Here is a 28000-nt window from a genome sequence, read left to right as displayed (position 1 = left end):
ACGGATGCTACAAATAGAAAGTTTAAGAGGAGTACACAACAGCTTCCATGAGTAAGTCTCCGATTTAGCAAATTGTTTTGTTCGAATAAAAAAAGGATTTCAATTATGCATGAGCTGACTACGCTATACGTTCGGGATAAGCGAGTTTTATGAGTTTTATTAAGGTCTCGACAACGAACAACTAAAACCCACTGAAAAAATCTTACACAGTCAAAGTATAAAATATAATTCAATATGTGATAACAAGGATTGGCATTTTAAGTCCGTCGTGACATAAATTGTAAAAAGAAAGGAGATTATACGAGCTTTTCACACTTAGGAAAACTAAGTTAAATGCTTAAGTTCTTCCGTAAGACAAAGGAGCTTTTAACTCTCTCTCTTTTTCTCTCTCTTTCTCTTCCAATCAAAAGAAAGAGATAAAGAAACTGAAAGAAAAGGGGGGAGGAGAATATTAGTCAAATAAGGAAGATATCCAGAAACGAATATGTAGCAAGGTCGGAAAATTCAAAAAAAGTAGAACAGAAATATTCTCTGTTGCTTCTTTCATTTTCAAAAGGAGGTAGATTTAAAAAAAAAAGAAAAGAAAGCTAGAGAAAAGAAAAAATCGAGCTTTAAGACTTGAATGACCCTTAAGGCTCAAGGACTGTAAAACTAGGATTTGACTTACTTGCTGACAGGGCGTTGGTATACGATCTTTCTATTCTTAATGGGTGCCCATTTAAATCTCTTGTACCACATGCTAAGGGCGGTCAGAATGGTCAAAACGGTCATGACTTGGAATCCCATCTTTTTACGTTGATCCAATTCTGGCTCGTTAGCCCAGTGAAGGAAATTGACGACATCTTTAGCAGCTTGTGAAGTTGTAGCAGTAGTTCCATCTTCAAATTCGACAGCTTCGTCGAACAAGGGACGAGCCATAGCAATTTGAGTACCAGGGAAAAAGGGATTGAAGTTCATGCCATCAGGAACCTCGACACCAGCAGGAGGATCCACATAACCGGTCAAAAGGGAATAAATGTAATCGGGGCCACCATGACGACCACGTACAACTAAGGAAAGGTCGGGAGGAGCAGCACCATTGTTGGCACCACGAGCAGATTCAACATTGGGGTAAGGAGCAGGCATGAAGTCAGAAAGTTTACCTGGGCGCTTGAACATTTTGCCCTCATCGTCAGGACCGTCTTCATATTCGTATTCACTGGCCATTTCTTTCACTTCGTCAGCAGTATGGGTGACACCAACCAAGTGACGCCAAGCGATGTAATCAAGTGCATGACAAGCAGAACAAACCTCACGGTAAACTTGGAAACCACGGCGCAAACTGGCATGGTCATAACCCTTGAGCAACTTTTCTTGAGGCCAGTCATGCTTAATAAAGTGTAATCCTTCTTCCTTCGGAGAAGCAGCTGAAAGCTTGGGTCCGTATACGTTGTAGTACAAGGCGAGCATACCAACGGAAAGCAAGGTACTACTGGCAACGGCGATATTAGTGCGTCTGTTGCTGGTCTGTTCAGCTTGCTGAGTAAAGCTCTGTATTTGTTAGTCGTTTATTCAAATGTAACCCTTTCGGAATCCCATTCTAATCTTGTAGACCCGCGGACCCGGAGACGGCCCAAAAAAAACGTACTCTAACGCCGGACCGAGCGAATTTAAGCATTTCGCTTTTCTTTTTGAATAAATGAAACATCCTAATCGTTCTTTCCTTTTATTAAGAAAAAACTACACTTTGAAACAATTCCCTGTTAGTTTATTGGGTGAGTGGAGGTAGGTGTGGTTGGTAAGTTAAGAACACCAATTCCCGGTTTTGTGTAGACCAACAAGAAGAATGGAAATTATATATTCAGGATTGGAAAGGAAAAGTAAATAAATAATATTTTTAATGAAAAACGATATTTAAAAGGAAAAAAATAAGAAATTTTATATTTGTAAGATTTCTTTCAACCTGTTAAGATGCTGCTCGATTTTGTTTGCGATACAGAAAGACACTCAGAAAAATAATGAATACTGTTTAAGTATTTAAAGAGTATTTTCAGCGAAAAACTTTTTACATAGTGTAGGATTGAAAGATTCAGGTGGTGAACGAATGGCACAGTTGAATATGAATGCTCACGCGCTGTAACTGTAAGAATAATTAAGGAGTTGTCATATTTCTCTCCTATAGATTGTTCTATTGCTGCAGGATTCTAAAATAGAAAGGAGTCGACATATTATTAGACTATCACAAAGCCAATTATTGGAATAAATACAAAAGAAAAGAGACGAGTAATAATAAGTTAGGTGAAGTATGAATTTTCCAGACGAATGCTTTAGATCAGAACTAAAGGTCATCTATTATATGCATAGGAACTCAATATGTTCGAAAGGAATCGATTCTTGACCCCCCCCCCGTTCTTAATCAATTAACGACTAGCATTACACAACAAAAGGACATGGGAGAAGCATCTGAAAACAAACAAAAGTGTAAAAAAAATGTTATACATAATATGAGAGGGATCTCAATACATAAAGAGAACGGAAACTGAAACGGTAAAAAAGGGAAGGAAAGAATGACAGAGGTTCTAAGGAATGCTTATACCGATTTTGTTGAATTATTGACAGTCTGATCCATTAAGTTTTCAATTGCCTTCAGATTGCTGAAGTTTACAGTCGAAAAGCTAGATACAAAGGGTGTCAGGTTTTTCGTCACAGTAGCATAGAAGGTCGCTTGTGATTTTGAAAAAGCTACGATGCATTCATCGGTTGTTGAGCGAGTCAAGCTAAGCAGTATTGGTAGCTCTTCTAGTAAACAATTGCTTAGTAGTGGAAATGATTCCAGATCGGTTTCTATGGTCAAGCCAGAATGCCGCCGTTTTGAAAATGCTGAAGCACGTCGAATCCAAACATCGGCAATGTAAAGGGGGTTACGACAATAATGAATAGCCTTTGACATGGGCTTAAGTACATCCTTTTGACATTGCTCAATCAAGCACAAGATAGCACCTTTCGCAATGTTTTGCAACTCTAAGGAAACTGGAATCCACTTCTGCATGGAGGGTGTTTCTTTACAAAAATGTACGTAAGAATCGACAAATGTATGCATATGGGTGTAATGCATTCTAGAATACTTAATCCATTCGCAAATTGATGTCCGAAGCGCGACCAAGTCACTGTAGGAAGAAAACAAATCTTGGATTAAGGAAACTATCTGTTCATGTTCAGGAATATAGAAGACATTAATAGAAGTTTTAAGCTAAAACAAATCATTAGTCAAATGTAAACAGAAAAAAAAAATAGTTACCTTGGAAAGTTTTTTGGATACTGTGTCTGTAGAGAGTACCAAAATTTCTTGAGTATCTGTTACAGCCTTCAAAGCATCGACTACTATGTCCCTCCGACGTTTCATTTCATTTGCTCTTTGACTGGCTAATTCCGATTGATGACAAGCTTCTCCTAGTAATACATAGTCCTGAATCATTCCTAGACTGGCTGACTTGTATAACTGGTTTAGCAAAAGGGGATATTTCAAAAAGCGCTGCATAGGCTTCACTAGAAAGCTATCTAGATTCCATGATTTACTCTCTATTTTTGCCATGCTATCACATTCCTGTAAGTAATCTGACATAGACGGACTATTCGACCATTTCTCCACGATCTTGACAATATCATCTTGATCAAGACAGTATCTGCTATATACTGAAGAAAGCTTAGGAAGCCACTTGAGAAATATTTTGGCAACTGATGGCTTTAATCGTACAGAAACTTGAATTTCTTCAGTCATGTTTGCGATTTCCTCATCAAATGCTTTGGAAATTTCGCTTTTGAACAATGTTGCCTGCTGGCATAATTCTAAAAAAACCTGAAACACTTTCTTCCATTCACTTTTCTTTACGTGTCCATTTAACCGTTCAGCATAGTAACGTCTTGCAACATGTAAGTCATGAACATATGCAGCTTCAGAATCACGGAACTCCAAAAGAACAGCCAGAACAGTCTTTTGTTTGTCTTTAGATCGTAAAATAGGTTCGGTCTTAACACTTATACTTGCCAATGATTGAGTCTCGCTATCTTCTGGTCCAAAAGGGTAAGAGTCCCGCCGAGCAGCAAATGTTTCGTCCAAGCTACAAGAGAAACTGGTAACTGGAAAAGTATCTGACACAATTCGCTTTCCACGACTCTGGAACATTTTCGGGATGCTCATGGTAAATTCAAGCAATACCACAATAGAATATATTTTCGATGCCCGAAGAGTTATGGAAATAAGTTACAATGCATTAGTCGTGTGAATTTTTCGGTGTGGAATGATCTTTTTCTTTTTACACAAGAGAAACCAAAATAAACGTTATTTAACTCTAGTATCTACGAAATGAATGCAATGTACGTGGAATAAAGGAGATTGGATATTAACGACGGATTGTTTCGTATAGGTGGTATAGGGAAAAAGTGGTAGATGAAGTCGCAGCATGAGTGCTGTTGCTTTGACTCCGTATACATTTAATAAATAAGATTCAGTAAGAATTTGATAAATGAAACAAAAATAAATAGAAAAATCATCCCTATTGACGCATATTGAGTATACAGGATTTGGATGTAGCATGCCGATTAGGAGGATATATACATGTTTCAGAATCAATTAAATAAAAATACTCAAAGGTTTTGTATTCTTTATTCTGTCTTTCAGAATAATTGAAGCACAACAAAGTAGTGAAGAGAATGTCAGTTAGAAGAAATAAACAAAAATTAGTAGAAGCAAAACAATCATATCAAGAAAATATTGACATAATAAACCAATTAAGCAATAAAAGTCATCAAAATAAGCGCCTGAAAGACTTTAGAAAAATAATATTAAACGTCCCGGAATATTTATTTACTACCGAGATACAATGAGGTTAACCGCGTTTGTATGAAAAAAATAAAATTGCATCAGCCGGGAGTCGAACCCGGAGCGAATGCTTGGGGAGCATTCATGTTACCGCTACACCACTGATGCTAACCACTAACCTTCAATGTTAAAAGATATATGTACATGAAAATATTACATTTTTGAAATTAAACAAGGTGTTATCGTTGCAAGAAAAATAATTTGTACATACATCCAGCTATTTCTCGTGCAGAGAAAGAGAACTCCCCAGACACGGTTGCTTCCATTTGGGTTCGTTTTATAATTAAGTGACCTTCATTGACAGACATGCACAGCTTTTACACATATATACAAACCTACATTGTTAATCACGAATCACCAAATCTATATTACAAATTAACCGACGAAACAATTATAAATAGAAATCTGAAAATGCAAAACCTAGGGGTGTTCATAACCAAAGTTGATTTTCTTCACCGACGAGTGCGTTTAGCATTTCTGGAACTATGTCTGACTTGCTTTGATGTCAGTTTCTTTTCCTTTTCTCCTTCTTCAACAATCCATTGTGTATCCAATTCCTTGTTTTTGCCTTTATAGCCCCATTTAGGTACCCATTCTCCCGAAGCTTCATCGAACACCAGTTTTCCTTCGCGCTTCTTGGGTGCTATACCCTTAAGGCGAGCAAAGCGTGCCCATTTCGTTTCTGGTTTAGGCTTAGGCAAATGTTTGGCTCTAGGAAGAGGAGTAGTACTTTCGGGCAAAGCAAGCAATACACCGTCTGCAGTTCGTTCTTTGGGTAAAGCCAATAATTTATTGACGAGCAACTGAGCATTATCACGGGAGATAGATGTCAAGTAATCTTCTTTTTCCTGACTCCTCTGAGAGTTCAATTTTGTCTCGTCTAAGGGGGTCACATCTGAGGCAGACATGTTGCCTAAATCGTATTCCAAGGGAATTGCTTTCTCAACACTTGTAGACATCTTAAGTTTCAACCAGTAGTATTAATTTCAAACTTCTTTTTACACCCTTCCAAAATTCTAAGATATCCACTAGACCTTCAAAAATTTTCACAGTTCAATTATTTGGTTCAAAAGCTCAAAAGGAGTAACTTTGCTTTTCAAAAATTGAGGTCTTCTTGCTTAAAAAAGCTCTTTCCTATTCGGTTAACCTCTTTTGTAGTTGTAGAAAAGGATTTAAACAATTTCTTGTACAAAGCTTCTCGTTCTTCTGTAATCCTTTTAACCCTACCCTATATAAAATAACGATGACCTTGTACGTCGGTAACCGGCTATCTTAGGGTCAGGTTCAAAAGTCTTTTACCGCGTAATGCCCATTTCAAGGTAAATCGTTCGAAAAAAGACACATAAAATGCTTCCAAAGGTGAGAAGCACTTCGAATGCGCTGAATCTTCGAACAGGATTATTAGGAAAATCGAAATTTTCCTGGAAACAACGTGTTAGTCAATGTACGTACAGGATTGAACAAACAAATTCCGGCAACGCCTGCAGAGTCAAAGGATTTTCTACTTTTCTTCCTTTGAATAGAATTGAAAGCAAGAGCAACATAGAACATAACAATGAATCTGATAACCTGCGTGGCAATGGAAAAAAAGAGTCCCGATCGATACAATACGACCGGAGCAATAAGACAAATAAAAAGCCTCCTCTCCAAGGTCAAGAGACATCCAATGGAAGTATTGTTTTAGATGAGCTTATTAATCAGGATGGCCAGCGTGTAAAAGAAGTCCACAAAACCATGCATTGGTCACCGAAAGCGGAAGGGAAAATGTACGAAATTCCCAGCCCTCTTCTAAGAAAGTTAGATTCTCTTGGTGCTATTGAAAAGCAAAAGAAAAGTTTTTCCTTTTTTTCTAACCCTGTACTTTTACACCGGCAAGTTACCACTAAGCTATACAACATTTTGCAACGTTCTAAAGATGTCAGTTCAGCAAAAGGACGATATATATTAGACGGCTCCAATGGCTCTGGAAGGAGCATTTCTCTTCTTCAAGCTGAAATGTTTGCTTTCTCTCATCCAAACTATGTCGTATTAGGAGTGCATAATTGTGAACGCTGGGTCGATTCTTCCAGCGCTTATGCATATGACCCGTCTTTAAAGTCTTGGGTACAACCAGATCTCATAAAAGAGTTTCTCACTTCTGTTATGAACGTCAATTCCAAAGTTTTGGGGACCTTATCCACATCAAAAAATTATGAATTGGCTCCTGGAAAATCGATTGCCGCTGGTACAGATTTGCATACTTTCCTGCGTAAAATAACAAGTAATTCTGAGCTCTCAGTGAAGTTTTATCAACCCTTCATGCAGGAACTCAATGCGGCCACTGAAAAACCTGGTTCATCAGTCAACGTTCTCTTCGTCATTGACAACTTGTCAGTTTTATCTGTTCCTACGAAGTACAAAAATCCAGAGAACCAGAATATTTCGCCATGCGATTTCTTTTTCATAAGCTCTCTCTATGAATATTTGTTTGGAGCACGCTCCTTCCATCGCGGAACAATTTTTGCTGCAACTTCCAGTCAACCACGTATTAAAACTCCGTCATTAGATGTTGCTTTTGGCAAGACTAGTTTTGATCCCTATGTTCCCATCAACAACTCAGTCTACGAGTCAGCCAAATCGGCAGAGGTCATTCCTTTGGAGCCCTATTCAGTTAAGGAATCTCTTTCGGTTATGGAACATCTAATAAACTCTAACGTCTGCCTTGAGCCTGTTCAATCACATTTCCAAAATCACGTTTTGAGTGGAGGCAATCCCCGACTTTTCTTTGACACCTGTACTCGCTTAACATAATTTATCTTTTCTTTTGAAGTGGTTGATATATACTAATTGTTATCGACTAAAGCTCTACTTTGACTTGTTCGTCCCATAAATTTCGCCTTTGATTTTTCATGTCTTTAGCTTACATGACCAAATCCCCAACCCGCGTTTCCCCTTTTTACACTTTAAACATTCTTTCAAAATTTTGTAGTCATTCCATTCCGCCTGTTCCTTTCGGTACATATAATACATTATATTTTTAATGAAACGGGAGTTAGAAAATAACTTTTCAATTGGTTAGGAAATTTAAGTTGTAAAAGTCATTTTTATTTAAATGTATTGTAGTTGCCTAATACTTAGTGCACCGTGATTTCAAAGCCAGCCTTCAAGTAGGCATAACACTCCAGACTACTGAAGTTCTACGTATTATATGGGTTTTCACGGTCCTTCCAATAAAAAAGTGGACATTGTAGTATATTTAGAACAGCATTTCACGAAATTATTAACTTTGGAACAATATGTGGATTATGTATGTGTGAAATCTTCAAGGAATTTTGTACTAGACAGTCTGGCACAAGACTCCTCACCAGAAGCTGAAGAGTTCAAAAAGTTTCTTCAATCCACATGGGTCGGATTTTATGACTTTTCCTTTCCTAAGTTCGATAGTTTCAATCCTCAGTATACTCAGGCAGAGGTAAACATAGCCAGACGTCTCTACTCCCAGACTGATTTACAGTTTTAGTTGATTTTACATGTCACCCAACATATGTTAAAAAATGACTCCAAATTTAATAATAATCTATTGACGAAGGGATTTACCACGGTATGATTAACCTGATTTCAGTTCTGTCTCTCCTTGGTTTGACTACTGTAAATCCGAGACAAGAAAGTTAGAAGAGTTACTAATTAGAATTCTAGAACAATGAAAACTTCCAAGCTACTCATGTTAATGGCGAGAGATTGGGCTTAGTCTCAACATTTCCAAACAATTCAATACATACTTTGATGTCGAAGAATTGGAAGTTACTACTTAAAGTGTAAGCATTTTATTTACTGTTTTGTGATAAAATTAACTTTCTAGAATTGGATGTGATGCTATGTATCACTTATTGTACAACGGGAGCATATTTACATATTTGGTAAACAATAATTATTTACAAGTAACTGGGGTCCCAATCTTTTCTTTCAACCTAAAGTCTAGTACTTATGAAAGAAAAAGAAAAAATGAAAGCGTAACATATGAGAAGGGCCGTCAAAAAAAACCCCGTATCGAGAATTCTTGGAACAAAATCTCTATAAAACGGTTTCGAATATTTTATAAATACTTTAGCAAACATTTAAAAAAGGGTTCGTAACAAGATTTTGAATGTAATTACTAATTAGGCAGATCGATTCTTTCATCGTGGACAGATCACAGAAAAAACAACGGTTTATTGGCTACAATGGATTTTTCCTCAACAATTTGGAATTCCAAGTGTCTTTTCTGATGAAGATTTTGAAAATAGGGCTTCCTCCATTCTGCCCGAGAAACATGATATCCCAAAACGTTTGTTGAAGGCCGCTCCTTTAATTTATAGTATAGCTAAAAGCCTTAATCGGATATCGCTATCACTCATATTTAATTATTATTGTCCAAGGTGTACTGTAGGGTATATAATGATGTTTTTGTCAACTAACAATACTAGAATATGCGTTTTAAGGATCCGGAAACATCATCAGTGCTTGCCTACTCCCTAAATGTAAATCAAGTTTATGCTTTTTTGCGGTCAATTATCATTAATGTTTTCCCAAAGTCCGTATGGGGTACAATTCATGTTTTTAACATTGTTATGCAAAGTAAGGGAATAAGACAATGGCTATACTAACGTTAGAATTATACACTTTTCTTCGGTTGACAAGATTCGAGACAATTACTCTTCATTATATAATGCATAACATTCCAGTAAGTGCTAATGATTATACACTGTACTAAATTATTTAGATCAGGAGCATTCCGTGGATACGCTTAGCAGAGAATGACTCAAGAAATATTTGTCTTACTGATTTTGAAAAAAGAAAGCAGATATTCTCGGAGTTTATGTATTGGTTTTTTAACACATTTGTGATATCTTTGCTGCAGTCATTTTTCTATTGCACGGAATCGGTTGAACGTAAAAATGCAACTTGTTATTTTAGGAAAGACGTCTGGAAGTGTTTATCTAACCCTTTTCTAAGGAGGGTTAAAGACAGCATCTACGTTCCTATCGAAACGGTAAACGAATGTACGAAAAATAATTACTAACTTAGGTACAGCATGAATTACTAGAAGACCCAGTCTTGCCTCCAGCAACAATTCGTTTAATTCCTAAGAAAGATTCGTTTCGAATAATAACAAATTTGCGTCGTAAACATTTAATGAAGGTATACATCATTTTACCTCTTTATTTTGCTAACAACTTTAGAAATCTTTTAATAATGGACAAATTCATTTAATTAGTACAAATCAGCTATTACAACCGTTAGCTTCTGTGCTTAAGTTGACAATGGTAAGAATTTTGAGAAACTTATATACTAACGGTTGTAGTTAGATTACGAGTCTAGGAATGATGAATCATTTTCATATAGAAACTTGTTTTCTAAGATCATTTCCTACAAGGAAGACCTTCGAAGACACCACTGGTATAAGTAAGCGGACAATGCCTATATAATTAGCACTAACAGCAGTCGAAAAAAATATTTCGTTCGTATCGACATAAAAAGTTGCTACAATAATATAAAACAGGATTTGATGTGTCGTATAACGAAGATTCATTTGAAAGACCCAGAGTATATCATACGAAAATACTGTATGATTCAAAAAGCACAGGGTCAATTGATTAAGCAGCATGTGAACGAAGCCCATACTTACTGTAAGATTTATTTCTTAATACAAGAAGACTAATAAGTTATAGTTGACCTTAAGCCTTTTGAACGATTAGCGTCTTCATTAGCAACACGTATGAAAGACACGATTTTCGTCGACAACGTTGAGTACTGGACAAAATCCTTTGACGAGCTTTTTTTAATGCTTGAAAAACATGTAAAGCAGAATATTGTGAAGGTACGGTTGTTCTCGTCCATATTTTTACTTACATAAAAGATTGGTCAAAAATATTACCGTCAGACACAGGGTATCTCTCAAGGGTCGGTTATATCTTCTTATTTATGTTATTTCTATATGCAAGAATTGATTGAAGACTATTTATTGTTTACGAAGGAAAAAGGATCGGCCCTCATACGTGTCGTTGACGATTTTTTGTTCATTACTGTTCACAAGAAAGCAGCTATTAGGTTTCTGAGCTTGTCTTCAAAAGGTAAATTTATTCTAGCTTCTTATACTAATGCTTAGGTTTCACTAAGTATAACTTCAGTACGAGCAATGGAAAGACACTAATTAATTTCAAACCTCCGGATTCATTTAAAGAGCCATATATTAAAGCAAGTAACTTAATCCCATTCAGTGGGTTCTACTTGCATGCAAGGTCATTGCATACAGTATATTGCTGTTCTACAAGTTTTAGGATTCTTTACGATGCGTCTACTGTAGAGCTATGCAAAGGCACTGGAAATTCATTGATTAATAAATTACTCAGGTAAACTGCAACTATTGAATTTTCGTTAACCGATCTAGAACTGGATTTGCTTTATTTTCAAGCGCCTTTGTTGACAGCCACCATAATTCTTGTTCTATCATTTTCTCTAATATTTACAATTTAGCCTATGTGCTCTCTATGAGGCTGCAAGTTTACCTGAAGCGAGTAGTTTCTGTGTTTGTTATCCAACCATTGCTTCTTTCTCGTATGTGCGATACCTCATAGTATCCTGTATTAACAGCTTAAGGAATGATGAATATGATAATCAGAAAATTGTTCAGAAGAGTCTGTTCATTAACCCATCAGGTCAACAACCGTCCTTTTTTGCTGAAAGAAATGAAATGGTGAGTTAATAAAATGAATATGCTTGCTGACATCCTAGGGCTTTACTGCATGGCTTTTTAACTGCTATCAGACCAAACTTTAGGTCATCAATGGTATATACGAAACTGATGACTGATTGTGAAGAGCTGCGTTCACAAATTGATTTCTCTAAAAGCTATTTAAAACAACCTCTGTTTTCTTCTACTTATAATTCTAGAATAAGCAATATGTAAAACAATATCATGAAGCTCTCAAGTTCTAAATGCTTGTAAATTGATTCAAAAGAACCAACAGACTAGCTATAATGTATTAGAAAAGCATTTGTATTTTAACAATAAGAAGACACTCATTTCATCAATGACCCCATTTAGCGATGGTTTATTTTGATAAACTGTCCTGCTGGTGACCACAACACGAACTGAATCCTTTCAGTTGATTCAGAGAGTAGTGTGTATTTCATATGACCCATAAAAAACTTTTTGGCTTATTTATGTAACTTTTGTTTGAAAATTATGGATAATGGGAATAACCCGGCCGTGGATAGGAAACATACTGCATTAAAGGTGGAAAAAAAGGGCAAGTCAGAAACAAAAGCATACACACTACACAATGATGGAATTAAAAGTACCTCGACAAATTTAATGACACCGTCAATCTACGAAAATGTCGAGGACGGTACCCAGCTGTTTCATAGAGGGGATAGAGTATTGGCAAAAGTATCTGGATATCCATGGTACGTTAAATTTCGCGACAGACACTTCAATATTAACTCGTGTTACAGGTGGCCTGCTCAGATTATTCGTTATAAGCTGATGAACCGGGAAGGTGTAACTATTGAAAAATCTCCAGAGCATTTCTATAAAGTTCAGTTCTTCCCAAACTTAGAGTTGTACGTCTATTTGAGACATTGGTTTGTTTCTAAAAACACGCTTAGTAGAATTAAAAAAGACCTTGCTAACGAAAGCAGCTCTTGGGTAAAACAAACCGGGTTAAAACCTTTGGCAAATGAGGATATTGATTATTTTTTAAGTTCAGTGAAAAGAAAATCAAAAGTTTTACAAGAAGCTTATAAAGCAGCGTGTGAGCCACCTTATATTGAAAGTGAGGAATCGACCGAAGAGGAAGGAGACCTGGACGAAAATAACCGCTCAGAAAGGGATACCTATTTATTAAATAAACGTAAAAGGAACGAATTTGAGGACCTTTCTACGAAAACGGATGCAGATCGTTTCAATCCATTAAGTACAATATCGTCAATATCAGAAATGTACGGAAACCTATCGTCGTCTAAACTTAACTCTACAGATTTGAAATGGGCTACAAATAATAGTAAGACAGGCTACAAAAACAATTGCTCCCGTTGGGATCTCAATCAAAGAAAGCGATTGTCACCCTTAAACACTGCGACCAGCGAAATTAAAACTTTGGTACAGCGTCTACTATACTTTCGTTTTAAACTGCAAAAACTCTTTCTATCATCGAATAGTAATTTTGAAGAAGAAAATTTGTATCGCGCGAAAGAATACTTGAAGGAAATTGAAGAGTTTCCATATCTTAACTATGAGATGATTATTACAACGAAGATAGCCAAGGTCTTGAAACGAATAGCATTAAGGGATGAATTACAAAAAGAAGAACTACTTTCTATTCGAGGACAATGTAAAGACATTCTTTTTAGTTGGAAACACAATCTTTCCAATACAGCTTGAAATGAATAGTTTATGAAAACTAGGAAATTGATCCAAACTAAAATATGCACATTACGAATAAGCACTTGTATAAATAACCTGTATCAGGTAATAAGCACTATTCATTTTATAATAGTGATAACAATTATTCGTTAGATCTGAGCCTAAGATGAGGAAGAATAAGAAACGATACATGAAACATTGGGTCTGAGCTCCTCTTCGTATACAATCACTCGAAAGACCGGTTCTTCAAAACATTATTAACAATTACTCTTACTTCTACATAAGCAAATTAAGCACGCAAGGAATCAACTTGTTACCTATATTAGTTCACTTGATCATTTTATTTCTTGAGATGTTTACTCTTCTTCAGCTTCTTCAGCGCCTTCACCACCCTCTTGTTGAGCGCGGAGGTGCTTTCTCTTGCAGCGACCAGGGCGGCCACCACCGTAAGGAGAGGTAAGGGCAAAGTCAATGTGCTTTTGAGAGTCCAAACGGACAACGAAAGAGGGGACATTGACAATTTGCTTACCAACACGGATGTGACGTTGGTAGATCAAGACACGAGCGTGGTGGATAGACTTAGCCAAACCAAGCTTGAAAACTTGAGTTTGCAAACGACGCTCCAAAAAGTCTTCAAGACGAAGAGCCAAGACATAATCAAGCTTCATACGGGTCTCGTCCAAGATACCCAAACGAACAAGACGACGAATGATGGCATTACCCTCAAAGAGACGCTTAGGGTCCTTCTCGTCAAGAGTCAAAAGCTCACGAGCAGCACGACGGATCTTAGAGAGAGTAAGGGCGACACGCCAGATTTCGTGCTTGTTTCTCAAACCATATTCACCAGCAAGCTTGAGTTCAGCATCAAGACGAGCTGACTCGAAGGGACGGCTAGGCACCTTGTAGGTCTTGGATTGCTTACGAGGAGCAGAAGGCATACTTGGTTTGGTGATTTGCGCAGAGGCGATTTTCTGAGTTTCTGTTTAGGCCCGTGACAGTGACGGCTTTTTTGTCTTACAGAAAGAGGTAGGGTAGGGTTGGGTTTATTGTTTAGGTAACATCCCAAGTATCAAAGTCAAGCTTTTCCAAAATTTTACAGCAGGAAGCGAAACTTCAGGTAGAGAAACAAATTTATAAAGTGTCGTTGTTGAGGCCTCTTCTTGTGGAATTACTAGTATTAATGGAAGTATGATCCAATTTATAATAATCAAAATAACTGAGTAGAATTTATCTGTATGGATTGAATGGTTTCGAACTTCTAAAATAAAGGCTACATTACTTTAGTTTTCTTTTCTATAGAGACAGTTTGATTTGATATATGGAACACCATATTTTTGGATACTCTAAGGTATAAAACTAAAACTATACGAATCAAAAAGACAAGAATAATAGTGATAGAGTAAACTTTTGCATTCAGATAGAAGGTCGTCAGAGTTTGCTTTTAGCAGTGTTGCAACACTTTGACAGTATTGTGAATTTCCCGTGCTAAATTTTCTTATTGCGTTACTATTCCCCAACGATTTTGGAAAGTGCTAAAGGATGGGACATATGGATAATAAATCCTCCATCCAAACTCGCTCCCCAAGCAGTACGTTTTCTGCAGCCGTACTTTCATCTGCAATTAGCAACGTTGTCGGTTTCCCTCTGGACTCTATAAAAGTTCGCCAACAGACGTACCAATTTCCAACAATACGATCTTGTTTTCAGAATGCTATTCAGCACGAAGGTTTCCGTGGCCTATATAGGGGGTTTACACTTCCTCTAATTTCAGCAACCTTGTCACGTTCAGTTTCATTTACCTTGTATGAGTCGTTTAAGTATTCCTTTGAAAATACACCACCATCTGCACGTTACTTTTTGTCTGGTTTGGGTACGGGATCTGTTATTTCATTGTTTGCATGCCCCTTTGAATATTCAAAGCTATATTCCCAACTACATGCTCTAATACGGAAACAAGAATTACAGAAGAACATAAGTAAGGACTACAAATCCTCTCAGCGGCCGCTCTCTTCATTTCATAGTGCTAGCGATATTGTACGCCGGTACGGGTTTTCTTCTTTATGGAACGGTTATAGGTATCACTTAGCACGGGATGCATTTGGTTCTGCTTGTTATTTCACCATCTATGAGACGATTAAAGGATTTTTGATTTCGAATCAAATTACTCCTAGTTTTGCATATGCGTTTTCAGGCGCTTTTTGTGGTGCTTTATCTTGGATATTAGTTTTCCCAATTGATACCGCTAAATCTATAATACAGAAAAACACACTTCTTTCCGTGAAAACACCTCTCTCTTCTATACCTTGGCTCTCATTTTCTATATATCGTGGAATTGGTATCTCGCTCGTGCGAAGCGCTTTAATCAACTCTTGCAATTTTACCCTTTTTGAGGCACTGCGAGATGCCTCGTTCTTTCAATAGAAACGCTATTTATGAGTAAAAACACTAAGGTTTTAAATTTAAAAACCTAGACAACTTTTGAAAGTTCTGGTGAATGAAAACTCATTAGAATTTGAAGATGGTTCCTTCCCTCTTTGCAAAAAAATGAATAAAGGAATCTGTCAAGGCCCTTTGAAACGCGATATTCAGTTCTCCTTTAGCCTTTTGGTTATTTTGTTTATTTCAGCAGTCTCTCTTTTCTGTCGTGCAAATTTCAGCTGTGATATCGTTCTTGATTTTGCTTATGATCTATTCGTCTCCATTGTTGAGTATTATGAAGAGATGAATTTTTACTATTTTGTTTTATAGCTTTTGATAATTTCAGGAAAATGATTTCTGATTCTTCAATATGTATATATACTTTTTTTGGATTCAAAGAATTGGCTAAAGAAACTTGTAGATAATTTGAAGATGCGAGTATTTCTATAAATATTTAATAAATTCATTATTGTTAATGCTAATTATATGCAACCCATGAGTTGAATATCCACTTCTGATCGACCTTGCCTTGACACCTAAACTGAAGTACTTCATTGTGAAACCTACCAACTACAACATCTTTCGAAAATGACTATGAACACAGTTCTTGTAAGTTTATAACTTTATGATGAAACAATTTTATTAATTTTTTAAAGAAATGTTTTTCTCGTGGTTACGCTACGACCGCTCCCCGCGCTACGGGTAAGAAACATTGATTCGGATACCATTTTTATGTCTAACACATTGTTGGAAACAGATTCTCTTCAAAACCTTTACATTTCTGCTTTGAGTAAGACTTTTTGATATTTCTTTTGGCAATTTTTTTTAACTGTAATGTGTTTTTACAGAATCTTACAAACCCAAGGCTACTCCCCCTGCTGCTGCTGTTGAAGCAAAGGAATGGGCAATGCCTGCCGCTCCTACCGCTCCCAACTATGATCTCGATGTTTCCTCTGCTTTAGATTCCTACAAGTACGAGGGTGAAACTATTGCTGCCAAGTCATCCCAACAAGGTGAAAGCTTGGACTTTATGGAAATGGTATGTCTTTTTAAATTGGTTTTTTGCGTTGCAAGCTAATTACTTGTCAGTATACAAAGGATGAAGTAGCTCCCGCCGCTGAGCATTAAGATGCTTGATTTGCTAATAACCGTTTTGATGCAATTTTCTTCTTTCATAAGGCGATAATTGATTGTTTAACCTACAACGTCGGAAGCCTAATCCTTCTCTTGACTTCTTCTCGACTAAATACTTTCCCCTTCTCATTCTACTTTGATTCAGGTTTTGTTGAATTTTGAGAAGTTTATATGCCGATGTTCCACAATTGGCCAATTCTATCTAGCAAACATAAATGGTACTGTTCTTGTACTCGTTCTTCTAACCATGTTACAAACCTTGAGTGTCTCTATAATCAGAGATCGCATGGAGACGAAGATGGTCAGTTCAGTTTCGTTTCAACCAGTTCAAAGTACTTTGAACAGAATTTATGCTAGGATCCAACTTTCTCAAATACAACTTTTAACGATAATTTCATTACTTTGGTAGAACATCGTTGGTAAAAAAAAAAAGTAGAGGCTGAGGCAAATTCAAGTATTCCCTCAGCATGAGTAGAAAATTGCTTTTATTACCTTAAAATTACTCAAAATTTACAAAAGACAGTGTATAATAAATCAAAAACCTATTTGAGTAGACATTCATAAACGTTCAACTTTCTAATCGTGCCCTCGGTGGTGGAACTTCACTACAACCAATATCATAATGGAACAAGTTATTCAGAAAAACTGTTCCGATATTGATTCTCACGTTTTGAATTATTGTTCTGGATATGCAAATGATGCATTGAAAGACGTAGACGAGGTGTCTGAGCGTGTAATTACCTTGATTCACGATTTATTGCTTGACGCTGGCGCTAAACAAGATGCCGTTGAAGCGATCCAGAGCGAGCTTTCCAAGCGATTTGAAGAGCGTGAAAATCACCTTGATAAACTGCAGTCGAACAAATTGGTTCGTTTGAAAGAGACGATCCGTATGGATAAACAATCGGAAATTTCGTCCACAATGGGTTTAGTTGGTGAAAAGGTTGATTTGGATTCGGTTAAAGGACGCAAGGTAGAGTCCCGTGTTGATAAAAGAAAATTAGAAAAGGCCGAAAGAAAGATTCGTGCTAAATGGGAAAAACGTACTATTAAGGCTGAATACGAATCATCTAGATTAATTCAACCCGAACAAAAATCTTACGAAGAGTTTTACATGGCAGTTAATCCTCTTGACATGTCATCATCTAGTCAAGGCAAGACTAGAGACATTAAGGTTGATGGAATTGATCTTGCTTTTGCCGGTTTGCGTATCTTGACTGGCGCCTCGCTGACCCTGGCTCAAGGAAGACGTTACGGTCTTACTGGTCGTAACGGTATTGGTAAATCTACCTTGCTACGTGCCCTTTCACGTCGTGAGGTTGCAATTCCCACTCACATTACAATTCTTCATGTCGAACAAGAAATGACTGGTGACGATACTCCTGCTTTACAATCTGTCCTAGACGCTGACGTTTGGCGAAAATATCTATTGAAGGATCAGGAAGGCATTACTGGAAGACTGTCGGTCATTGAACGTGAATTAGAAGAATTAAGCAAAGATCAAGAGGCTGATCAAGCCATCCCTCGTCGGTTGGAACGTGAACGCGATGATTTAGATATTCATTTAATGGATATTCAAAATAAATTGGCAGAAATGGATGCCGATGGTGCAGAAGCTCGCGCTGCTACTATCTTGGCTGGTCTTGGTTTTACAACAGAAATGCAAACATATGCCACTAAAACGTTTTCTGGTGGTTGGCGTATGCGTTTATCGCTTGCTCGTGCTTTGTTTTGTCAACCTGATCTCTTGCTTTTGGATGAACCTTCCAACATGCTTGACGTCCCTTCAATTGCATTTTTGTCTGAATATCTGCAAAGCTACAAAAATATTGTACTTGTTGTATCTCACGATCGTTCATTTTTGAACGAAGTTGCTACTGATATCATTCATCAACATTCTGAGCGTTTAGACTATTACAGAGGTAATTTTAGTCAATTCTATGCTACCAGTGAAGAACGTTCTAAGAATTTGATGCGTGAGTATGAAAAACAAATGGAATACCGTAAACACTTGCAAAGCTTCATTGATAAGTTCCGTTACAATGCTGCCAAGTCTTCGGAAGCCCAGAGTCGTATTAAGAAACTTGAAAAGCTTCCTATTATTGAAAAACCTCAAACAGAAGCCGATGTTGAGTTTGAATTTCCTCTTGTCGAAAAAATTACACCTCCTATTCTTCAAATGTCGGATGTATTCTTTGAATATGTTCCTGGTCGGCCTGTACTTAGAAACGTTGACATTGACGTACAGATGGATTCCAGAATTGGTATTGTTGGACCCAACGGTTCAGGTAAATCCACTATGTTAAAGTTACTTATTGAAGAAATACAGCCCACATCAGGTCTAGTAAGTCGTAATTCTCGTCTTCGAGTTGCTTACTTCGCCCAACATCATGTCGATACTTTGGAGTTGAACTTGAACGCCTTGAGTTTCTTAGCAAAACACTATCCAGGAAAAGGAGAAGAAGAATACCGTCGTCATTTGGGTGCTTTTGGCGTTACCGGACCTTTGGCATTGCGTAAAATGGTTACCCTTTCCGGTGGTCAAAAATCTCGTGTTGCTTTCGCTTGTTTGGGTCTTCAAAATCCTCATATCTTAATTCTTGATGAACCTACTAACCATTTGGATATGGAATCAATGGATGCTCTAATTAGAGCTATTGATCGATTCCAGGGTGGTGTAATTCTCGTCTCTCACGATGTTGACTTCTTGGATAAGACTTGTAAGAGCATTTGGCAATGTGATAATCATGTGGTTTCTAAATTTGATGGCACTATTGCACAGTACAAGAAGTATTGTTTATCTCAACAACCCACTATGACAGCAAAGGTTCAGTAGGCTAAGATGGAAAACAAACACAAAATGTTGGAACGGGGTTTTGGAAAACTATTAAAATATAAACCTAAATTTTTTGTGATCAGAATAGTTTATTGAATTATATTACGGGAGTTAATGAACAGATATTTATAAGAAATAAAGTGTCGTCGATAGCCAAAGAAATTCATAACCAAAGGCATCTATAAAATAATTAGAAATGAGATAAATAATAACCGGCCAAACAAGAGATCATGGCAGAGACTGAACTGGATAACTTCTCAGAAATTAAACGTTGTATGGTGGGTGGATTAAGCGGAAATTTAACTGGAAAAAAACAAAATAACACCAAGTAAAAGAGCGAAGAAATTAATTAAATAAGCACCAAAAAGCAGGAAACATTGTACAAACATAGGAGAGTCTATCCAATACACATTTTAAGAGCGTTTAGGTAGATGATTCGACATTCGAGATGAATTAGGGAAACGTGATGAAATTGGAATAGAAGAATTTGACTGTAAAGTCGAAGGACATTGCCATAGGGACTTATTGGAATTAAAACTGGGCTTTAGGGAATTAGACGCAGCAGACGGTTTGACTGTAGACGACATTGGATAAGGATTCGTTTTAGGCTGCCTATCCATATGGAAAGAGCCTAAAGGACGTAAAGCAGGATTCGAATTGCGGGAGTTTGAAGCTCCCGATACCGGTGGTCTCGAAAAAGATGCTTTCTTTAGAAAATCGTTCCTTGCTTTTGTCATTAGTGAGCTTTTAGGTGCATAATTGCTTTTAGGGGCATAATTATTCATTGGACGTAGTCGTTTTTGTGGTCTGGCAGAACGTGGTTCCCTTTCCAGAGGCACAATTCGTTTATTTTGTTTTGTTTGTTCAAGCTTCGTGTAAGCATTTCGAAGCTTTTCGGATGCTTCGTTGTATTGAGTATGTCTCCGTTTCTTCAGCCTCTCGTATAAAGAACGCCAGTCAGTAGTCGATGGAACAGGAACCTTGAATTGTTGCAGTTCAAGCGCGAAATCACGCAAGACATGTTGTTTCCATAGGGATTGAGATTCTCGCCGGACATGGGGAGATCGCTCTTCAAGCAACGACAAACGATCGGGGGGAGCTCGTTCCAAAATGGGTTCAAGTAGAGCATAAGGGTAGTCTCCTATATCCTCAATGTCGTTTACGTATTTTTGAGCCACTTGTATACATATATCTTTCAAAGAAAGCATGATACATGGAAAGAAATTGCCACAAAAAGGGTAAAAAGGTAGTTATTTAAGAAACTCTATAGGAAGTGTAAAAAAACCTTCCCGAAAAGTAAGAAACAATGCAAATGCTGAGAATGATAAAAGTAGCTTTTATCAAAATTCTTTTCTTTTAACAATTTTAAAATGTCTTGAAAGTTGACTATTAAGTCGAAAATTCGATAAGTTGTTGGTTCAGTTGAAGATGAATTTTCCTTGTAAACAAGTGGTTTTGTCGGAGTTTATAAATCAACTAAATTAATTAATATTTTACCTGTTTTGCTAAGGTATGTTGCAGGATGTATCATCGCCCGATGTTGATACGGTGCGTTATATATATTATTTCTATGCGTTACTTTTTGCTAGTAAATAAACATTCTTTCTTCGGTAGCAATTACAAAGCATAGCTTCTAAATTCATCTTGATTGTTTATGCCTTTGTATTTTTTTTTTTTTTTTTTACTTATATTATTTTCATAGTTGGATAGTCAGGAAAAAGCACTAGGCAGTAATGATACACAAATATGCGTAGTAGCTTTCAAATTTACTATTAGACTCAAAATCCGTACATCTAATTTCAAAGGAAATTAATTTTCACTGAGCCTTTTCTGTAAAGAAAGAAGCTTGCTTTGAAACAAAGGATTTTCACTCGACAGGTTCTCGAGAAGACTGAGCTCCAATTTGTACGTCTAACCAAATAAGTATCGTTTGAACTGCAACATGCTAAGTCTTCATTAATCTTATTAATTATGCTAAACTATAAGCTACTAAGCTCATTGATCCAAACGTCTTGTAAAAACTCTGTAAGCAAAAGACTTTGGAAGTATTCTTCAATACATAATATCCTTAACTGCTTTTTGCTCCTTCACTGTAAGATTCCGAGGAAGAAATAAAACAAAAAAAAAAGAACTTGTAATAATGTACGAGGCCTCCAGCGAAAGTCCTACGATGAAAAGACACAACTTGATCGCTTTTGTTTTCTGCCCATTGCAGAAAATAGAAAAAACTTAATCTAAGTCTAATATTAGATTTTAAAAAATAGGAATAATTTGTATATCATCCTGTTAGCTATAAATCCCAACGTTTTTTAAATTTATATGAGAAATTCCTAGCAATTGCCATTCTTCTTCGTTTCATAGGTATTGCTAGTACCTAAACTTCTCAAAGCCCTTCAACAAAGTCCGCATCCACAATGTCCCACAGAACAGCTAACACTGAGGTTAGCTCCATTCTTTTTGTGAAAAATTTGTCATTTAAAATCACATCTGAAGAGATGTATGATTTGTTTGGCAGACATGGACCTATACGACAAATTCGATTAGGAAATACTGTAGAGACTAGGGGAACCGCTTTCGTAGTGTACGAAAACGTTCAAGATGCCCTTCGTGCTTGCAATAAGTTATCTGGATATAACTTTATGGATAGATATTTGGTTGGTATGAAAACTGACGACACTTCTTTTTTTTTCTGTGACATTTCATTAACGATACATTTCAGTTCATTATTACAATCCAGAAAAGGCGAAGACGGACGGTGAAAACGTAAATGCTCGATATACCGCCCTGGAAGAAGTTAAAAAACGCTATGGCATTCAATAAGCCATAGCATTTGTATTTATGATGTACTCTAGTTACTCGTGTTTTTTAATATAGATACGGTTCGTCTCGGTTTATGATTGGAATCGCAGTATTCATTCCATTGAATGCTAAAATACCTTAATTACTAACTAAATATCCAAAAACCCTTAATATTTTTCACGTTACATACAAGTTTCTATGTTGTACATTCTCTTTTACCTTAATCGTAATGGGCAAGTTTCCACAAACCAACTCTTCCAGCTTCATTACCCACGCAGAATTCACCATTACGACCAAAGCCTAAACAGCTTACTCGTCCAAGAGGTGTAGAGGCAGTGGGCCAGTTTCTGAATGCACTGAAACTAGGGACGTGGAATAGACGTAAAGTATCCTTCTTACCTCTTGAGCTAATAGCCAAAACTTGACTATCCTTGGAAAATGCCATTGAATTAATGCTGAAAGTGACGTTTTCAAGCGATGTTATTTGCTTGAATCCCTCATCGTCGCTCGGCGATTTTAAATCGTATACACTGACAATACCACTCTTACTACCGACTGCAAGATATTTGTCATTTCCATCCAAACAAAATCGAGTAGTAGCAACGCCATCCTGAATGTGCCAACGCTTTGAAACAGACCTATTTTCCAAATTGAAGTGCCAAATTTCAGCACCATAGCTTAATACAAGCATTTCCTTTCCATCCGAAGTAAATGTGACATCCGAAATTGTTCCCTCAATCTTAAAACTTGTAACGAACTGTCCGGTATTTGAATTCAATAGATTAATATAGCCGTTCTTTCCTTCTAGAGCAATGTATTTTCCTGTAGGATCCATATGGAACCTTTCCATACTTGGTTGTAAATCCTCTTGTCCGTACATTCTGCTCACTTTTTCGACCCGCGTAGACTCCAAATTCCAGATATACATGTATTTTCTTCTACCACCAGCAATAACATGCTTTCCATCAGGATGGAAGAGAGCTGTCTGCAAAGCGGAAGAACGCAAGTGCAGAGAGGTAACAAATGGATTCACCTTTCCATCTAATTGATAAATACGAATAGTTCGGTCAAAACCACAAGTCAATAGAAGAGGAAAGAAGGGATGAAACGAAATACAGCGGATGCCGCTGTGGGAAGGAGCCTGGAAATTAGCATCCTTCAGTCTTCTAATATCAATTGTACCAGGTAGCAAGACTCGTGAGTTCTTATTCACATAAGAAACTGAGGAGTTAAATATTTGACGCAGAGATGTTGGGAGCACATTATCTTCGCTAAGAGAACTTTCCTCCTCATCTTCATCTCCAACTGTTTCAGTAGGTTTGGCCCACTGAGGAACTGCGTGAATTCTTTCAAACTGTTGCCTAAGTCTTTGGGTATACTGAACACCATTAACTTCGGCTTCACCTTCGTATCTTCGAAGCTTCCTCAGTCTAGTATTATCATGTAAAGACACTGTAATACGCTCATCGTCACTGTCTTCCCAAACTGCCACTGGCGGTTCATTCGCTTCTTGTTCCTCTGATTCCAGTTCCATTTCCATTTCCGTTTGCTTTTTATTCCCTTCTTTTTGGGATAAATTTTCTCCAGTGTCGAACATGAAAAGATCTGCATCCTCAATTTTTTCTAAATCATTTTCACCAACCTGGGCTTCGTGACCCAATCCAGGTGCTTCGTCCATTTCCTGATCGGCTACATCTTCTACACTCCCTAAATGGCTTTCAAAATCATCCGTTTTACCAAAAACAGCTTCTTCTAGCCGCAATTCCTCCGAGTCCTTCTGATGAGTTTTCAGGTTTCCATTTTTCGTCGATTTCTTCTCTATTGAGCCCAAATCAAAAAAATCATCTTTATAAGGTGAGGCTTTAGCACTACTTTTACTAGGTTTCGGCATGAAGAATGCTAATTTTTTGAACTCTTCCTCTTGTTGTTGGTTTTTGGCAGTTTTCTCTACTCTTGATATGTACCACCAATGCGAAGGTGATGGGTTCAATGTCGAAGGAACTGAGTAGCAGATTTCGTTCGTTTTTTATTTTTTTAAACTATGATCTTAATCTTATTTTTTATTACAAAAGCAAGCTAGGAATAAGTTGCTTGTACATAGCACAAGTGAGCTAATGTCTGGCTTTGCTTGTTATATAGATGATACGAAGCATATGGTCTGAATAGCTGGTAATTTTTTTTTTTTTTGCTATCAAAAATTTTATTCTTGTTTATTTATTTATCCTTTTTCCATGAAGACAAACATACATTTAGGCTACATTATTAAAAATCATCCAAGTCAAGTCGTAATCTTTTGCAAAGTAGGATTGCAATGGAATACGATCATAAGTAAAATACCAAACTAATATACATTAAGGAACAAAATTTCCTTTCTAACGGGTCTCCCAGATTCAATATGGGGAGTACTGTCTTTGATTTTCGTAGACAAATAGCTTAGGCATAAACCTTCATGCACCGAGTTTCACTATGAATCGTTTCACAGTCTTTTGAACAATAACATGTACCACAATTTTGACATGCGTACAGGCCCCAATATCCACACACGTTGCAGAACCTGCGAGCTGGCTTGGGAGAAGGTTGAGCAACACACGTCGAATACTTGGAGTTTGGCTATTATGATTAGTGTAATTTCTAGTATATTTAACTTACAGTTTCGTCGAGGTAGTTGGCAAACGTTTTCCTTGAAGACAGGATGCGACGAATGCTAATGGGCATAAATCTGCGTTGCACTGATTCAAATGTTAGCAACTACAGAATTCAAAAAAACTTGAATATAGATATCTTACACAATTCTCTCGGCACTTCAAATCGAATATCCGAATAGTTATCTTTATCCAATTCAGCCAAGTTTCGTCTTAATTGTCTTTCACGAGTAGCTGGATCAACGATGGACTAGCAGCTATTAGAATCCGTTCCCAATACGTTAATAATATCATACCCTTTGTTTTTGCTTTTTCTTTTTCTGCACTTGGTGCTCTACTATAGATACGAACATAATTTCTTGATGACTTTAAAAAAAGTTCACCAAACGGTAAAATATACCAAGCAAACTTGAATATACAGAGTAAGCAATGCTTTAGATAAACCGTTTCACGAACTGTTTAAATTTTCCCTCAATCTCTCACCACGCTCCAAGTTTTAGGTCGAACTCAGAGGATAACTTTTCCTTCCTTGAAAACTAACTTTCAAACTTATAAAAGTTTACGTAAACAGAAAAAGAGAAAAACAACAATAACAATTTACTTCGAATAAAAGTACAAAACAAGATAATCACAATTGTAGTAAAGCCTAACCGGTAACAAAGTAAAAGGCTGAAGTAGGTGATGGCAAATAAAACTACCTTTCTTAAGAGTTTTTAAAATCTATGAAATTACTTCCTATCGTAATAATTTTAAAGCACCACAGTTACCACAGTTTCCCTAAGGTTAAGACATCCTCATCATCCAGGTATTGAAAAATTTTTGCAGCAATACACTACTCTTCCTAACCATCAAAAAACATCACTACTTCAACTTAAGATACATTTACGTTCAACAAAATAACTACATTCAATGCTTTTAATAATTAAGAATTGCTACATTACCAGACAACTCGTAGCTACTACTCACAGAAGACATTTAAATACTCCCAAAAGAACTCAAAGTTTTGCATTTAGTATCCGTAAGCACGAACTTAAAGACGAACAGTGGCAGCAGCAGCCTTGGCACGCTTAGAAAGCTTAGCTTGGGTCTTGCCACCCAAAATACCACCACCCCATTTACGGCGAAGTTCGTCATACTTAGCGTTGAAGTTGACTTCGACGGCAGAGACAACAGAGGCGAGCTCGTTCTTGTCTTCCTCACGGACATCAGTGACAGCCAAGACAGCAGCAGTCTTTTGGTGAACAACAGTACCGAGACGGGCCTTGTTCTTGACAATGGCGTAGGGGATGCCCATCTTCTTGCACAAAGCGGGCAAGAAGACGACAAGCTCAATAGGGTCGACATCGCTAGCGATGAGAACCAACTTGGCCTTCTTGTTTTCGATGAGACCAACAACGTGGTTCAAACCATACTTGACGTTGTAAGGCTTCTTGGAAACGTCATGAGCAGACTTTCCGTTGGCGACAGCCTCAGCTTCAGTAAGCAAACGTTGCTTCTTCTCGCCAGCAGTTTCAGGGCGGTACTTGTTAAGCAACTTGAAGACCTGGGTAGCGGTGTTCTTGTCCAAGGTCTTTTGGAACTGAGCGAGAGTGGGAGGAACCTTCAAACGCAAGCCCAAAATCTTACGGCGACGTTGAAGGCGGATGTACTCAGGCCACTTCACAAAACGGCTCAAGTCACGTTTAGGCTGGATGTCTTGTCCAATGCCAAAGGAACGAGGACGACTCACAAACAAAGGGTTCTTGGTGGTCTTTGCAGCCTTAGGCTGAGCAAAAGGTGAGGGTGCGACCTTTTTAGACTTGGGTGCCTATCAATTGTTAGTTATTCGTTCTTCATTTACTGTTTTCCCCTCCGTCGGGCAAACGTTACTTACCATTTTTGGTGGTTGTTCGTGTTAGAAGAATCTTTCCACGAAGGTTTTTTGGGTATGGTGTGACTGCTTCGAAAAACCTACCCTAACACTATGACTTTTCTTTCGCCTTCGTTTAGCGAATCTTAAAGAGGAATTGCGTATAGAATATTCAACACGTAAGTAAACAAAAAAGCCCTCAATTTTTTGCGATTCTTCACTGAGCGTAGAAAATACGTGTAGGGGCAGTAGTCGTTGTCGAGTATGTAGCATCGTAGGATTGGTACGCAAATTAGTAGTATGGCTCATAATGGGGTTTCTGAAAATTTTTTCACTTGGATACTCATGCGCACCAATTGAATAGCCATACATGAACAATGATTTCATTTCTAATATTCCTTATGCTTCCTGCTTGTTTTTGTATATAGGGAGGATAAGAGTACAAACCTGATGACTTTAAAAATGGGTTTTTATAGAAGCAAACAATTGATTCTGAGAGCCCTATGGAAAGTCACCAAAGGAATTCAAAGCAATTTTTGAAGGTCCATCCGTTGTAAAACGTAAGCACTCGATTACTGTATGGTTTTTCCACACAGGTGCTCACCTGAAGAAGTAGAGATGCGCTAGTCGCGTTCCAAATACTCCGTTTACTCTTTGATAACAAAAGATATCGAAATGATATACGGAAATTTCAAAGTTTTGACGATGTACTCGCAATGAGCTCAAACTCAAGAATAGTCAAAAAGGTTTTAACAAATACAGGAAATGCCCTGATGTCCACCATGGTTGACGAGATTCAATAATAAGTCTGCAAATATAGGTTTACAATTGTTTTCAATACAACACTTTGAAACTAGCTTTTTTTTTGTTACTGCTGTCATAAGCTTCTTAGGACCCACGCGCCTTTATACCAGCACGGCTAATCAAGTATTTTCTTCCATTGAAAAGTCGCACTTATTTCTTTTCAATTTTTCTAGCATCTCTTCGATAGTTTGGAGGCCCTACTCATCAATTGCTGCATAGCTTTGAAAGACAAGTAGCTCTGTCATCTTCACGAAAATAAATTTAAAAAATAAAAAAT

The 28000-nt window shown here is 37.3% G+C and overlaps 15 protein-coding genes and 1 non-coding gene across 16 annotated transcripts; 7 read left to right on the top strand and 9 right to left on the bottom strand.

Annotated features, from left to right (window-relative positions):
- Window positions 1-26: 26 nt before the first annotated feature.
- Window positions 27-1768, bottom strand: SOCG_02495 (cytochrome c1 Cyt1). The gene is made up of 2 exons (XM_013160988.1): window positions 1628-1768; window positions 27-1530 (listed from the first exon to the last, which is right to left on the bottom strand). The coding sequence occupies exons 1-2, from the start codon at window positions 1685-1687 to the stop codon at window positions 664-666; spliced, it is 927 nt and encodes a 308-aa protein (XP_013016442.1). The 5' UTR covers window positions 1688-1768; the 3' UTR covers window positions 27-663.
- A 390-nt stretch (window positions 1769-2158) lies between these two features.
- Window positions 2159-4657, bottom strand: SOCG_02494 (RhoGEF Gef3). The gene is made up of 2 exons (XM_013160987.1): window positions 3278-4657; window positions 2159-3229 (listed from the first exon to the last, which is right to left on the bottom strand). Exons 1-2 carry the CDS (start codon window positions 4175-4177, stop codon window positions 2570-2572), a joined length of 1560 nt encoding a protein of 519 aa, XP_013016441.1. The 5' UTR covers window positions 4178-4657; the 3' UTR covers window positions 2159-2569.
- Window positions 4658-4895: 238 nt separating this feature from the next.
- On the bottom strand, window positions 4896-4966 carry SOCG_16206. The gene has a single exon. It is a non-coding gene; the product is annotated as a tRNA-Gly (tRNA).
- Window positions 4967-5199: 233 nt separating this feature from the next.
- Window positions 5200-6059, bottom strand: SOCG_02493 (ribosome biogenesis protein Rrs1). Its single transcript, XM_013160986.1, has one exon. It carries the CDS (start codon window positions 5815-5817, stop codon window positions 5311-5313), a length of 507 nt encoding a protein of 168 aa, XP_013016440.1. The 5' UTR covers window positions 5818-6059; the 3' UTR covers window positions 5200-5310.
- A 43-nt stretch (window positions 6060-6102) lies between these two features.
- SOCG_02492 (ribosomal protein subunit S23) lies at window positions 6103-7914 on the top strand. Its single transcript, XM_013160985.1, has one exon. The coding sequence runs from the start codon at window positions 6206-6208 to the stop codon at window positions 7646-7648; it is 1443 nt and encodes a 480-aa protein (XP_013016439.1). The 5' UTR covers window positions 6103-6205; the 3' UTR covers window positions 7649-7914.
- A 467-nt stretch (window positions 7915-8381) lies between these two features.
- Window positions 8382-11783, top strand: SOCG_02491 (telomerase reverse transcriptase 1 protein Trt1; the record flags this gene model as incomplete). The annotated part of the gene is made up of 17 exons (XM_013160984.1): window positions 8382-8438; window positions 8534-8652; window positions 8697-8962; window positions 9003-9259; window positions 9301-9451; window positions 9487-9557; window positions 9597-9866; window positions 9908-10015; window positions 10057-10140; window positions 10179-10279; window positions 10319-10503; window positions 10546-10694; window positions 10734-10947; window positions 10983-11226; window positions 11265-11431; window positions 11474-11570; window positions 11609-11783. The coding sequence occupies 17 exons, from the start codon at window positions 8382-8384 to the stop codon at window positions 11781-11783; spliced, it is 2715 nt and encodes a 904-aa protein (XP_013016438.1).
- A 102-nt stretch (window positions 11784-11885) lies between these two features.
- SOCG_02490 (PWWP domain-containing protein Pdp1) lies at window positions 11886-14368 on the top strand. Its single transcript, XM_013160983.1, has 2 exons — window positions 11886-12439; window positions 12518-14368. The coding sequence occupies exons 1-2, from the start codon at window positions 12063-12065 to the stop codon at window positions 13257-13259; spliced, it is 1119 nt and encodes a 372-aa protein (XP_013016437.1). The 5' UTR covers window positions 11886-12062; the 3' UTR covers window positions 13260-14368.
- SOCG_02489 (40S ribosomal protein S9) lies at window positions 13499-14246 on the bottom strand. Its single transcript, XM_013160982.1, has one exon. It carries the CDS (start codon window positions 14177-14179, stop codon window positions 13598-13600), a length of 582 nt encoding a protein of 193 aa, XP_013016436.1. The 5' UTR covers window positions 14180-14246; the 3' UTR covers window positions 13499-13597.
- SOCG_02488 (carboxylic acid transporter) lies at window positions 14312-16161 on the top strand. The gene has a single exon (XM_013160981.1). It carries the CDS (start codon window positions 14781-14783, stop codon window positions 15660-15662), a length of 882 nt encoding a protein of 293 aa, XP_013016435.1. The 5' UTR covers window positions 14312-14780; the 3' UTR covers window positions 15663-16161.
- Window positions 16154-17173, top strand: SOCG_02487 (F1-ATPase subunit H). Its single transcript, XM_013160980.1, has 5 exons — window positions 16154-16268; window positions 16316-16361; window positions 16417-16449; window positions 16508-16698; window positions 16749-17173. Exons 1-5 carry the CDS (start codon window positions 16248-16250, stop codon window positions 16785-16787), a joined length of 330 nt encoding a protein of 109 aa, XP_013016434.1. The 5' UTR covers window positions 16154-16247; the 3' UTR covers window positions 16788-17173.
- Window positions 17174-17276: 103 nt separating this feature from the next.
- SOCG_02486 (AAA family ATPase Gcn20) lies at window positions 17277-19812 on the top strand. The gene has a single exon (XM_013160979.1). The coding sequence runs from the start codon at window positions 17416-17418 to the stop codon at window positions 19627-19629; it is 2214 nt and encodes a 737-aa protein (XP_013016433.1). The 5' UTR covers window positions 17277-17415; the 3' UTR covers window positions 19630-19812.
- Window positions 19637-21150, bottom strand: SOCG_02485 (elongin-A). The gene has a single exon (XM_013160978.1). The coding sequence runs from the start codon at window positions 20835-20837 to the stop codon at window positions 20043-20045; it is 795 nt and encodes a 264-aa protein (XP_013016432.1). The 5' UTR covers window positions 20838-21150; the 3' UTR covers window positions 19637-20042.
- Window positions 21151-21415: 265 nt separating this feature from the next.
- On the top strand, window positions 21416-23179 carry SOCG_02484 (U2 snRNP-associated protein Sf3b14). The gene is made up of 2 exons (XM_013160977.1): window positions 21416-22287; window positions 22349-23179. Exons 1-2 carry the CDS (start codon window positions 22044-22046, stop codon window positions 22447-22449), a joined length of 345 nt encoding a protein of 114 aa, XP_013016431.1. The 5' UTR covers window positions 21416-22043; the 3' UTR covers window positions 22450-23179.
- Window positions 22508-24540, bottom strand: SOCG_02483 (CGI-48 family protein). The gene has a single exon (XM_013160976.1). It carries the CDS (start codon window positions 24317-24319, stop codon window positions 22649-22651), a length of 1671 nt encoding a protein of 556 aa, XP_013016430.1. The 5' UTR covers window positions 24320-24540; the 3' UTR covers window positions 22508-22648.
- A 54-nt stretch (window positions 24541-24594) lies between these two features.
- SOCG_02482 (Swr1 complex subunit Vps71) lies at window positions 24595-25905 on the bottom strand. Its single transcript, XM_013160975.1, has 4 exons — window positions 25367-25905; window positions 25215-25320; window positions 25078-25157; window positions 24595-25038 (listed from the first exon to the last, which is right to left on the bottom strand). The coding sequence occupies exons 1-4, from the start codon at window positions 25421-25423 to the stop codon at window positions 24862-24864; spliced, it is 420 nt and encodes a 139-aa protein (XP_013016429.1). The 5' UTR covers window positions 25424-25905; the 3' UTR covers window positions 24595-24861.
- Window positions 25872-27020, bottom strand: SOCG_02481 (60S ribosomal protein L7a). Its single transcript, XM_013160974.1, has 2 exons — window positions 26944-27020; window positions 25872-26877 (listed from the first exon to the last, which is right to left on the bottom strand). The coding sequence occupies exons 1-2, from the start codon at window positions 26944-26946 to the stop codon at window positions 26101-26103; spliced, it is 780 nt and encodes a 259-aa protein (XP_013016428.1). The 5' UTR covers window positions 26947-27020; the 3' UTR covers window positions 25872-26100.
- Between the last annotated feature and the right edge of the window lie 980 nt (window positions 27021-28000).

Source organism: Schizosaccharomyces octosporus (assembly GCF_000150505.1).
Source record: "Schizosaccharomyces octosporus yFS286 unplaced genomic scaffold supercont6.1, whole genome shotgun sequence".
Classification (NCBI taxonomy): Eukaryota; Fungi; Ascomycota; class Schizosaccharomycetes; order Schizosaccharomycetales; family Schizosaccharomycetaceae; genus Schizosaccharomyces; species Schizosaccharomyces octosporus.
Note: the sequence above shows the minus strand (reverse complement) of the source record. Positions and strands in the feature narration are given on the sequence as shown.

Coding starts and splice junctions, on each gene's coding strand:
- SOCG_02495 (XM_013160988.1), bottom strand. CDS start 1,687: ATGTTTCATTTATTCAAAAAGAAAAGCGAAATGCTTAAATTCGCTCGG. Junction 1,531..1,627: donor TCGCTCGGTCCGGCGTTAGA/GTACGTTTTTTT, acceptor TAACAAATACAG/AGCTTTACTCAGCAAGCTGA.
- SOCG_02494 (XM_013160987.1), bottom strand. CDS start 4,177: ATGAGCATCCCGAAAATGTTCCAGAGTCGTGGAAAGCGAATTGTGTCA. Junction 3,230..3,277: donor TATCCAAAAAACTTTCCAAG/GTAACTATTTTT, acceptor GATTTGTTTTAG/CTTAAAACTTCTATTAATGT.
- SOCG_02493 (XM_013160986.1), bottom strand. CDS start 5,817: ATGTCTACAAGTGTTGAGAAAGCAATTCCCTTGGAATACGATTTAGGC.
- SOCG_02492 (XM_013160985.1), top strand. CDS start 6,206: ATGCTTCCAAAGGTGAGAAGCACTTCGAATGCGCTGAATCTTCGAACA.
- SOCG_02490 (XM_013160983.1), top strand. CDS start 12,063: ATGGATAATGGGAATAACCCGGCCGTGGATAGGAAACATACTGCATTA. Junction 12,440..12,517: donor TTCTTCCCAAACTTAGAGTT/GTACGTCTATTT, acceptor TAACGAAAGCAG/CTCTTGGGTAAAACAAACCG.
- SOCG_02489 (XM_013160982.1), bottom strand. CDS start 14,179: ATGCCTTCTGCTCCTCGTAAGCAATCCAAGACCTACAAGGTGCCTAGC.
- SOCG_02488 (XM_013160981.1), top strand. CDS start 14,781: ATGGGACATATGGATAATAAATCCTCCATCCAAACTCGCTCCCCAAGC.
- SOCG_02487 (XM_013160980.1), top strand. CDS start 16,248: ATGACTATGAACACAGTTCTT. Junction 16,269..16,315: donor TGACTATGAACACAGTTCTT/GTAAGTTTATAA, acceptor AATTTTTTAAAG/AAATGTTTTTCTCGTGGTTA. Junction 16,699..16,748: donor GCTTGGACTTTATGGAAATG/GTATGTCTTTTT, acceptor ATTACTTGTCAG/TATACAAAGGATGAAGTAGC.
- SOCG_02486 (XM_013160979.1), top strand. CDS start 17,416: ATGGAACAAGTTATTCAGAAAAACTGTTCCGATATTGATTCTCACGTT.
- SOCG_02485 (XM_013160978.1), bottom strand. CDS start 20,837: ATGCTTTCTTTGAAAGATATATGTATACAAGTGGCTCAAAAATACGTA.
- SOCG_02484 (XM_013160977.1), top strand. CDS start 22,044: ATGTCCCACAGAACAGCTAACACTGAGGTTAGCTCCATTCTTTTTGTG. Junction 22,288..22,348: donor TATGGATAGATATTTGGTTG/GTATGAAAACTG, acceptor GATACATTTCAG/TTCATTATTACAATCCAGAA.
- SOCG_02483 (XM_013160976.1), bottom strand. CDS start 24,319: ATGCCGAAACCTAGTAAAAGTAGTGCTAAAGCCTCACCTTATAAAGAT.
- SOCG_02482 (XM_013160975.1), bottom strand. CDS start 25,423: ATGTTCGTATCTATAGTAGAGCACCAAGTGCAGAAAAAGAAAAAGCAA. Junction 25,158..25,214: donor TGAAGTGCCGAGAGAATTGT/GTAAGATATCTA, acceptor CATTTGAATCAG/TGCAACGCAGATTTATGCCC. Junction 25,039..25,077: donor CCAACTACCTCGACGAAACT/GTAAGTTAAATA, acceptor TAATCATAATAG/CCAAACTCCAAGTATTCGAC.